Source organism: Merops nubicus, unplaced genomic scaffold, assembly GCF_000691845.1.
Source record: "Merops nubicus isolate BGI_N331 unplaced genomic scaffold, ASM69184v1 scaffold4993, whole genome shotgun sequence".
In the NCBI taxonomy this organism is placed as follows: Eukaryota; Metazoa; Chordata; class Aves; order Coraciiformes; family Meropidae; genus Merops; species Merops nubicus.
This window is the reverse complement of record NW_008596766.1, coordinates 20,028-31,292: the sequence shown is the minus strand read 5'-3', so window position 1 is coordinate 31,292 and position 11,265 is coordinate 20,028. Positions and strand designations below refer to the sequence as shown.

General features: G+C 44.3%; 1 protein-coding gene across 1 annotated transcript; it reads left to right on the top strand.

The window, feature by feature from the left end:
* Positions 1–635: 635 nt before the first annotated feature.
* CHMP1B (charged multivesicular body protein 1B) lies at positions 636–3,610 on the top strand (the record flags this gene model as incomplete). Its single annotated transcript, XM_008936467.1, has 5 exons — positions 636–704; positions 1,043–1,150; positions 2,097–2,140; positions 2,705–2,777; positions 3,566–3,610. Coding segments are annotated over 5 exons (339 nt in total), but the record flags the coding sequence as incomplete, so codon positions are not given.
* Between the last annotated feature and the right edge of the window lie 7,655 nt (positions 3,611–11,265).

Sequence of the window (11,265 nt, the reverse complement as noted above, 5' to 3'; positions counted from 1 at the left end):
CAACCCCTATGATTCTATGATTTTCACACCTCTGCTGCAAGGGTGAGACCTCTGGTGGTCTTCAGAGTGGCTCAGTTCTGTCTGGAAAGGGTCAAAAAGTGGTTTCAGAGGTAGCTGCTGGTCAATGGGGTATTGGAAGCCCCCTGGCAGCTGCTCCTCAGAGGTAGATTGCTGTGTTTTATCCCTGGTAACTTTTTGGTTGTTATCACTCATGCTCCTGAGGACACCCTGTGTTTTACTGCTTCCACTCAAGGTTATTTTGCTCCCCTACCAAACACAAAGTCATGACACAGGACTTGTGGTTCCAGGAGTGTTGTTCAGCTCAAGTAGATTTGAAGGTACACTGCTGTCCTCCTCAGCCAGAGAGCTTATTCTGCCAGCTGACTGTCTGCACTTAGCTTCAGGCTCACAGAAGTTCATACCATACACACCTCAATTTTTAGCAGATTTAGTGCATTTCAAGTGCTTGAGTTCATCTATAGAATTCAAAATGGTAGGAGCTATGAAAAAAATGGCATTCAGGATGGCAATAATGTGTGCCCAGCTGTTTGATCCCACTCTGGGTAAAGAGAAAAGCTTGGTAAGGAGCCACTCATTTTTCTTTTTAATTAATAATCTCTTTTCCCTCATTTCAGGTAACAAAGTCAATGGCAGGGGTGGTCAAGTCTATGGATGCCACGCTGAAGAGCATGAACTTGGAAAAGGTAAATGCTTGTCTTGGAGCTGCACACCAAGAGTGGAAAGGACAATGGGCACCATTTAGGGTGATGCCAGTCAAGAGAGGAGGTTGGTAGATCCTGGGGCAGGTTGCCCAACGTGGCTGTGAAGTCTTCACACAGGGAGATGCTCAGAAGTTGACTGGACGTGGCTCTGCCTGACCTGCTTGGGCTGCAGGGTTAGCTCATCTTCAAAGTTGCTGCTGGGAGGGGTTCAAACTTCTCATCTCCAGAAGCTGCTGGTCCTTGATTTCTGTTTTTGCCAGTTGAGATGTTTTCTTTCCTGTGACCTCATTGATTTGATTCATGGTTTTTTTTTTTCCCAGATCTCTGCACTCATGGATAAATTTGAGCATCAGTTTGAAACACTGGATGTTCAGACACAACAGATGGAAGACACAATGAGCAACACTACTACACTAACAACACCACAAGTAAGAATAGGAGTGGGTTTTTTTTAAAAATCATGTTAAATTATGTGTCTAAACTGTAGGGAACTGTCTGATTCTGTTCTTTCCACCTCCTCTGAGACAGAGCAGCAACTGGAGCCTTTCCACTTTTGCTTTGTGCCTCTTTGATGAGGAGACTCTTTCAAATTGCAGCCTAAGCACAGAGGATCATATATATGTATTTTAGGCTGTTTCACTCATAGAGCAACCTTTATTTTATAGTATATCTTAAACTGAAACCCTCCTGCTGAATTAGCAGCATTTTGATGAGTTCTTAATGAACTTTTGACCCAGAAAACACTGCAGCATTAATTACCAAAGCAGAATATGCTGTGAGAGAATCAATAGTTCCAACTACTGATATTAGCAAAATTACATTAGTCACCATCAAATTAGTCATAATGGTACATGCAATGGAAAGATTGTTAATTATCTACTTTCAATTTATGGATGTGTGTTTACCAAAATAGATCTCTAAACAGTGCTTGACATGGTGAAGAATTCCCAGCACCTTGGTGCTATTCCAGCAGAAATTTTGACAGAGGGGGAAATTTACTGGAGAATAGTGCTCTGTAAATAAAATAAACTCATCTCCAAGAAGATATGAGATGGGCTTTTTTTCCCCATCTTGTGCCAAGAAGTGTTTTAGTAGCTGATAATAAACCCTTGAAATACTCCAGAATAAGTTTGGGGTTGTTTCACAGGGGAGTCCAGTTCTTTAGAAGCATTATTTTGGCAGCTGGAGTTGGATCCCTGGGATTTTAGCAGGCTGGGTACCTCAGTTCAGGCACAGCTCTCTGGTGGTTCATCACAAAAAGGTTCTGTCCCAGGCACTGAGATCAGTGTTCTAGTTTCTCTTCTCTCAAGATTTAACAGGAGAGGTTGTCATGAACTCCAGTGTGCAACAACAGGTTTTGTTTTCTTTCCTCAGAACCAAGTGGACATGCTCCTACAGGAGATGGCAGATGAAGCAGGGTAGGTAACATCTTGAGTCACTGTTTCTTGAACAAATCTTGAGCCCAACAATTCTTCCTGGTTAACCTGAAGGTGAGATGACCTTTTTACCTCCCATCTCTTGGAAGCAGAGAAGAATCACCCTTTTCTTTCACCTGGGGACATCATTCTTGTAATATATTTCAGCCTTTGGGGATATACTGAATTATTTCAGAGAATTTTATTGACCTTCTTGGTGACACATAAGCTCCCTTAGCTTGAGGACAAATTTTGTAGTAAGCATCTTTTTTTTATGAGTGAATTTTTTGCCATTCATACATATCCTGTGCCAGCCAGACCTCTGTTAAACAGCAAACTCACTCAGGCCTGCTGAGGCAAAATTCATTTAGCAATTGGTGGTTACAACATGTGACTCCTCTTCTTGGGAATGACTCAAATTTCCTGATCAAGTTGTCTAATTAGCTGAGCTGCATCATTCAGGGGAGGCTGGTGGCCTCACCCTGTCTCAGTATTTAATTATTTGTTCTTCCTTCAGCCATGTATGCCTGACTCTTTTTTTTTTTGGGTTTGTTTTTCTCCTGTTAGTCTTGATCTGAACATGGAACTACCTCAAGGACAGACAGGTTCTGTTGGTACAAGTGTTGCCTCAGCAGAACAGGTGAGTCTTGTGTTCAGTTGAATCCAACATTTTCTAGAGGAAATATGGTGTGAGAGCTGATGCTTCACTTGATCACAACTTACTAAACTTGCAATTAGTTTGTAGCTGTGCAAAGGAAACAGTGTAGTTAAAACAAGCTTGCAATTAAAATGATTTTAACAACTTGTTTGGCTGTAAATCCAGAAAGTTGTGAAGTTTCAGGTGTGTTTTGACCTGGTTATTTTACAGAGTTCCAAACACTTCCCTCTCCTACCTACTCCAGATGTCATGAATCTCCTATAGAATCTTTTAGTGAGTTGCATTTCCCATTCTAGGGGAATATATTTGAGGGAACAGAAGGAGAACAGATAATTTCTGTTGTCTTTGTGGAGAGGGCCTGAGGGAGACCAGTCTTGGGGAAGCCCTGAGTATTCCACATTCTTTGAAAATTCCATTTTGCCCTGTATCAGGCTTCCTAAAACAACCAGACCAGCCTTGGCCAGTCAAAGGCTGCATCCAAGGAAGAAATAATTCTCTAGGAGCTGATTTAGACTTGCAAAGATGATATATTGAAAAAAAAAAACCCCAATCTGTCTTTGCTGTGTTCTGAAACTCCTTCCTCCGTGTCCACTGCCGGAGATCAGGTGGTGTATGGACCTCAAGCCTCACCTGGCACAGCCTTCAGGTGTTAAGAAAACCTTCTCCATGAGATAATGCCCTGTCAGCTGGAGGTGGGATGGCCTGAGCATTGCCAGGGTGGAGGATTTTGTTGCTGATGGGTGTTTTCTCTGTGTTTTGCCCCTCTGCAGGACGAGCTGTCCCAGCGACTGGCCCGCCTACGTGATCAAGTCTGAGCTGGAGAGCTGGGGCTCTCTCCACATCCTTCCTGTAACTAACCCCCCCAATACACTACCAAGGTGTATACAGGATGGCTGAATATACACAGTACTCCACTCCAGGCTTGCTACTCTTTCTAAAACACTTTAACCCCCAAATATCAGCTCTCTAATGTCTTTTTTTTCCTGTACGTTTGGAACTTGATCTATTTTTTTGCAAGCTTATGCCCCAAAATGGAGTTGATATTTTAAGTCAGCTGGTAATGTGGGTACATTCTAGCTGCCAGAAAGGCAGTGGTGTGGATATGTATTTTAAATTATGAAGTGATTTTTTTGTTTTCTTTTTAAATTAAGAGAACTGTTTATGGTTGGAGAACTGATGCAATCAGTTCAGATGATGGTTGTAGATAACTGGACTTCCTGGAAAATACATTTATTGAGTAAATGGACTTCAGTCTGAGGTTTTTAGTCTTCAAGCTAGGGTAGTGGTACTGAAATGAGTGGTTTAGTTCCAAAATGAGTTACCAAAAGCTGTTTTCATATCATGGGGAATTTGTACAGTGTCATCACTTCAGTATAGGAGGAATAAAAATCCTATTTTTCAACTCTTTGTCAGTTCTGGTGAGTGTTGCAGCTTGCTCACTGTTGAATGTGGAGTGCTGTAGCTGCTCTGTTTTGCTTTCCTCTCAGTGGCCTGGGTGCAGCCAGTTGTGCCACACACCCCCCTCTGTTCTGCCAACATCACTTGTGGCTCCTGCTAAGAGTGAGTGACCTCACCCTGTCCATTTTTATAGATTCAAGCTGAGAAACCTTGTAGGAAGTAACTGAAGCCTGCTTTTCTCCCTTCCTTCTTCCTCTGTCTTGGCTTTCAGTCCCTTTTTAACTTCTAAGGACATGTCTTGTGTTGGTTTTCCACCCTTCAGTGCTCTGCCCCATGAAAAGTGCTCTTCCTTGGACTCAGATCTTCACAGCCCTCCTCTGAGTCCAAGTCTCAGCTTTCTCTTCTCCAAGCAGCACTCTCCCTTTTCCTCCTTGCAGCAGGTGAGAAGTTGGTGAGTAGCACAGCCCAGCTCAGTCAGAGGGGGTTATGTAGGATTAAAAACAGTTATTTACTTTATAAAAGTACAAAGTTGCTCTCTGCAGATCAAATAACCTGATTTGCAGTCCTGCAGTTGTGTGGAGAAGACAGTTTGTGGTAGTTGTCCCTCTATTTCTGCACTCTCTGCTTTCAGTAGCTCCAAACTCTTGTTGCAGTTGTGAAGAAAAGAAATGGTTGTAGAAATTTCTAGCTGAGCCTGCTGGTGATGTGTTGTGAGGATCAAATTCTTTCTGAGCTTTTTCTTTTCACCTTTCTAGGGGTGTTAAAATTCTTTCTGGGCTCTTTTTTATGCCTTTCTAGGGGTGAAGGAAGATGTGAAGCATTAGACTTGGAATTCATTTGCTGGTGTTCAGGTTCATGTGGATTTTTCCAGTATGGGAGAAATATTTAAGAAAAAATAACTTGGCTTTTTCAGTCAGGCAGGATTTTGTCAGTGAAATGGCAAAAATGATGAAACATTTCAGAGCAATTTCAGGCTACATTTTGACTGTGTTACTCACCTCACTTTGAAGGTTAGGAGGAGGTGAGATAGGGAAGTGTTCAAGGCTACTGTAAAAATAAAATGAAGACAGCCAGCTAGACAAAACAACCTAAAGTGGTGGGGAAATATTTCTCAGGCTCCAGCCTGAACTGAAACAATTTGCTCTGTTCACTTGTTTACATTTCTTTTCAGTGCAGCTTTCTGTAAACACCTTAAATGTTCCTCTTGTAAAGAGGAGAACGTGGAGGATGTTTAAAAAACATGAACCTGCAGCTGTAGTCTTGGTAAAATCCTTTCAGATTATTCACACCACACCTTCAGAAAGGGGCTGCACTCTATTTTTTTGGTCCTCTTGGCTCCTTCTGAACAATCTAACCCATAAATGGTGTTATCTATGCAACCAGGTTACCAGCTGCTCTGGTAGCCACGTGTGTGTGCCTTTCCCTTGCTGGATTTACTTCATTTTTGTTTGGTCTTCAGTTACTTCCCATCATCACAGGGCTGGAAACCTCCTGTCCTGTAATAAACCCCCATGTGCATTTACTGGGTGGTTCCTTGGTGGTGCTGTAGCTTGGAGCAGGGAGGTTTGGGGTCAGACAGCTTCACTTGGCTCATCTACTGTGGTGCTTTTAGACTCTTCCTGGCCATCCTGAAACTATTTGAGGAGTGGAGAGCAATTTGGAGACCCTTTGTGTATGATTTTGAGGATTTTGTCTTGCCATGAGCCGTGGGGCTTTGGGGGAGTGGAAAAATAGATGAGGGTGGTGAGGTGGCTGCAAGGCAAATATTAAATAAGGTGGTTTTACCAGCCTGCTCCAGAGCTCTGAACCACAGCCAGCTCCAAACCAGGGCAGATCTCCAGTGCCATTTGAAAACTGAAAAGGATTAACAGTTAAATGTAAAGGCTTGAGTGACATGGAAGAGAGAGGGGGGGTTTGCCTGATGGGAGAGGAAGAAATCCAGGTTTGAAGTGCTGAATTTTCTCCCTGCTGATTTCACCCAGAGCATCCCTCAGTTCTGTGTGTGGATCTCCTGCCCTCTCCTGGGCAAAAGCATTTCTCTTCAGAAGCCCTCAACGACCTTCCAGAAAGTTTTAACAGTTCCCTTTTCAATGTCTATATTTTTCTGCAGTCTTTTGGAAAGGCTTGAAACAAAAAAAAGTTACTTTTAGAGCAATATTTTTGTTTCCTTCCTCTTTTGGGGCACTGCTCCAAACATTTGCTCTCTTCTCACTCTCTCTGGCTCCTCACTCCTACATTTTTCCTCATGTTTCTTGTAAATTCTGTGTTTGTAGAAGTTCATCTCATGTTAAATAAATTCTCTGTGCTTTATTGTACATTATTGCCAGATAATTTCAATATTTATGCTTCCAAGCAGGCACATCTAAAAGGAAACATTGCTGGAAATGTTACAAGATGGTTTTGCTCAGTGTTTTTTCCCCTTGGTCACTAAAACTGCTGGTGTGTGGTAGCTTTAGTCTTCATCTGAATCCCAAAACAAAGCCCTGAAGAGCTGCAGAGGGAGGGGAAGGACGGATGGACAAATTTTTCTTGATTGCAGTGGAATAAAATGATCAAGTTGCCTTGGTGGAGATCCTCAGAGCCAAAAAAACCAGTGATGTTTTGTGAAATACAAAGAGCACCTGTGCACAGGAACTAAATTCTGATGCCAGGGAGGTGTGGAGAGAAGAGAAGAATTTTTGTAGCTCTGGTAGAGTTCCTTTTGAAAAGCTCTTTGCTTGGACGGGGCCATTTGTCAATGGAACTGCAAGTGGTGAATAAAGTTGTACAGAAAACTTTGGCTTCAGATGTGTTCCCTGGCTGCCTGCTGGCAAGGCTCAGCACGTGGCTGAGCCAGCTGATGTGACATCATCACTGTTTTCCTGGGGTAATCAGGAAATTCAGTCTTTATGGGGGCTGAGAAAGTAAAGTGGGTGCTGTTGAGGAAGATTTGGAGCATGAGTTCAGGGAATAATTAAGATGAAGTGTAACAACATAACAGTTTAGGGAATAATTAAGTATAACAACATAAAATATAATCTCTTTAAAATGTTATGACTTTTCAAAAGGATGTTTAGGCTGCTGTGGGAGGTGGCCCTCAACATCTAAGAGGGTTTTCTGCCCTTGTCATGTGGAAAACTGGCAGGAGGTTGGTGTGGGCTGGGCTTTGTCCTCTCCAGAGCTCAAACCCCTCTGGGTTTATTTTCCCCAGCCATTGTTGGGACCAGCAGAGGGAGCCTCAGCCCCTGTGTTTGAGTAGGTCCTACAGAAATGATCATTTTTTTTGACTTCTTAAAGAAGACTTTGAGAGAGTCCTGGGCTGCTGGTTGAAGGAACTGCCCTGGGGATCCTTTGTTTCTGGGCAGTGTCAAAGCCTGGCAGGATGTCACCCTCTAGGGGCTTTCAAGTTTCCCTAAAAGCTGCTTTTTCACACAAAACCCAACCTGGGCACTGTGGGGGCATCAGCTGATTGGTGCCAGCAGAAGACACCTCAAAGGGATGCTTGGCTGTCTTCAGGCATTCCTTTGGGACTGGGAGATCTCCCAAGTGAGTAACTGTGCTCAAACTGGGTTTAAATGGTTGAATTTCAAGTTAAACCTCCTTGGGTTGAACTTTGTCCTTCTGGTTTCACCCTGTGATGATTCTGTTTTCTACAGGAGGAAACACAAGCTGTGAACTGATGAAAAATGGATTTTAACAGAAATTTCTCTGTTCTCCTTAGAAGCATTGCCCACGTTGAGGTTTGATTTGATGGCTTAGTTACTCTGATGGCAGGATTCTCTCTCCCCTGTGGATTTTGGCCTCATTCAGCTGTGTTCAGGCCTGGGTTGAGCTGCAAGGGGGGCTCTCTGCTTCTCTCCAACAAGATTTTTCCAATGAAATCCCAGGAAGGGTCAGTGGCCTGGCTTGTTTCGGAAGCAGCTCTCTTCATTACCATTCAAATAAAGGCAAAAGACCCTCCCAGGACAATCTGTAACTCATTTCAAGTGCCAATTGAGCTGTTTGAACTCGGAGGAAGATGCAGGGAGTGAGTTGTACAGGCTCTGTTTGACCTTTCCTCCTCTTTGTTGTGAAAGTCGTGCTGAATGGGCTGTGACACACCATTCAAGAGAGAAAATCGATGGGCTGGAGGATGCCAGCTCCTCCCTTTTTGTAAAAGTCTAGAGCAATAAACATTAGGAGCTGACTAATCTGTGTCTCTGAGAAGATAACAATCAGCTGAATTTAATTTCCTCACTATCTGATTCATAATTCTTTATTACAATCAATTTCTGTCAAAAGGAGCTGTCAGGGATAGCAAAACATTTGAAAACTTCCTTTCAAAACACTATTTATATTTTTTTAAGTATTTTTTCCAAGGATTAACATAATCTTGGGAGTCTCCACAACGAGATATTTCACTTTATTCTTATCAGAGTCAGGACTTTGCCTCTCTTGCTGCAAAATGGGTTGACACTGGTGATTTTTCAGGTCCAGGCACCAGCATGAAGCCCCAACACGTGCCCTGAAAGGCAGAGGAGAAGCAGACAGACCCCATCAGAGCCTGTAAATTAGTTCCAGTCTCCAAGAGGCTGCTGTAACTAATCGCTGTGACCTGGAAGTGGATCAAGTCCCTAACAGTAAGATCAGCTTTTCCTCTGGTAATTTGACAAACAGAACCTTTGTTTTCAGGCCCCGTGGAGGCTCCGTGCCCCATTTGCCCTCCTGTGCTGGGCAGTGTTTCTGCAGAGAAGTGATAATGATTTTCCAGATTTCTGCTGATTGGTGTAGCAGGTGCCTTAATTTATTAATGCCAGAAGAAGGGAGAGATTCAACAGCAACAACAACAGAAGGATTCCTGGCTGAGCCCCTAAAGTTGTTCCTTATCCAGTTGGGGTCCTGTGAGTATTTGACCACTGCTTAAAATACTCGATACAAAATGCAGACTTCAAACAACCTCTTCTGCAGAGTGAATTCTCTAAAGATAGCAGAAATATCAGTGGATATTAGTGATAATTATTAAATTTAACAGCAGCCCTGCTTGTTTCATCCAAAGACTTTAAAGAACACCCTGTGCAGCAAAGGTTACCACTCACCAACCCCTGGTTTCTCTTGTGAATAGAGTGTTTAAAGCAGCAAAGACAGAATATCCTGGATTCCTTTTCCAGCAGAAGGCTTTTGTTGAACTTTTTCTGTGGTTAGAGTATTAAACAGACCAGGTATTCCTGAGCTATTTAGGGTGACGTTTGGGAAATCACTATCTCAGGATACTATTTACCCAACCACACAAGTGCTCCTCCTGCTCTGGAAGAGGCGAGCAGGAAGACCAGTGGTTTGTGGAGCTGCTGGATCTCATTTATTTTCTACAACCACATGCAGATTGGGAAATCTTGGTGGGTTTTTTTTTTGAGGGGGGGTTCAGCTCTTGCAGGGAAAGTTGATGAAAAGGGACCTGTGCAGCAGCAGCTATTAAAAACTCCACATTTCAGCACCTATGAATTGTGTAAGGATAATTTTAGGCAGTCGCTGTAAGGCAGCGATCTGGGGAATCCTTCTGCTCCCAACACCTTCCCAGCCTGCACTTTCCACCCTCCATCCTCTCCCATCCCCAGGAGAGAGAAGTCTCACCATGAATATCAACTCACCAGTGATTCAAGAGTCCAGCCCCTATTTATTTGTGCTCTAGTGGGGTGTGAACCTTGGTCTCCAGGGGTGAAAGGTTGAGGGACACACGTCTTGCTCCCCTGTGCCTTTCAGATAACATTTTCCTCTAATGGGTTAAGCAGACACCCCATTTTCCCCCGTGGTGCTTCATCACTGCCAAGCCACACGTGAGCCACTGGTGCCAGCAGAGGGGAAGAGCCAAAGCCTGGTTTGCAGCCCAGAGGAGCTCAGCAAAGCTGCCCCCACCTCCAGGGTTTGATAGAAACATCTTTCCAGGAGAGCGCTGCGACATCTGCCCCATTTATACACAGCTTCCCGTGGGCTCTGGTGGCTAAGGGGACACCAGCTATTTAGAAACAGGAATGAGGAGATCCCAAACCACCAATGGATTTAAAAACCTGACTTGGATTCTTTTGCAAGCTATTAAAAACCCCCAAAAAAGCCCCTAGATGCATGGAGTTCATCCAACCGTCGTAGCCGCCGCTGCCTTTCAACGCCCTGGAACTGTTGCTGAACCAACCCTGCTTTTTATTTTGCTGCAGCTAGTCAGTTTAGACATTTGCATGTCGTTGCATACCAAAGACATTTGGGCTTAATTTTTGGCAGTGCTGCAAAGCTGTTGTATACATTAATCAGGCAAGGTATAGGGCCCTGGCTACGTGCTGCTGCACAGACACAACAGGATGGAGAAGATGCAGCGAGACAGCTGCTAAACATATTTACCCTCCCCTCGTTAGTCACACTTCTGGAGTTTTAATTGAATTACCTTTGACAGCGAGCAGCAAACCTGGTGGGTGATCTCCTATATTTAACTGATGAATGGGTTCCCTCAAATCAATTAGCATCTAAGGCTGTGAGCACGAAGACATCCCGTCGCTCGGAGGGGCCGGGGCAGAATGACAGCAGCAAATGTGAGGCCAAGGGAAAGCATGCAGCTCCTGCTGCTGCTGACCCCTGCTTCCCACATGAAAGCAAAACAGGAGCCTAACAGGAGCTGAAAGAATCTGCCAGTAAATCATCGAGCCTGGGGTTTTGCCCAACTGATACAGGATGCTTCCAAACGGCTTGATTAATGCTGGGCAGCAAGATGGGGTGGAGCAAGGAGGCTGCTGCCCAGCACCAGCTCTGCTGCTGTGCCCAAGCTGGGAGAAATGGGATCATTTTGGTCAGAAGAGACCTTTCAGCTCCTTGAATCCAACTATTCTCCAGCCCTGCCAGGTCCCCACTGCCCCGTGTCCCTCACACCACATCTCCACAGCTTGGAAACCCCTCCAGGGGTGGGGACTCCACCCCTGCCCTGGCATTTATTGTTTTTCAGCTGTTCAAGGTAGCCCAAATTCCTTTGGTAGCCTGCAGGAATTAGCTCTCTTCTCTTTGCTGCAGGGCTGAGGTCCTGTCTGTAGCCCCAGAGGAGCCCACAGCCCTTTGGGGGGTGGGCTGTTATCTGAAC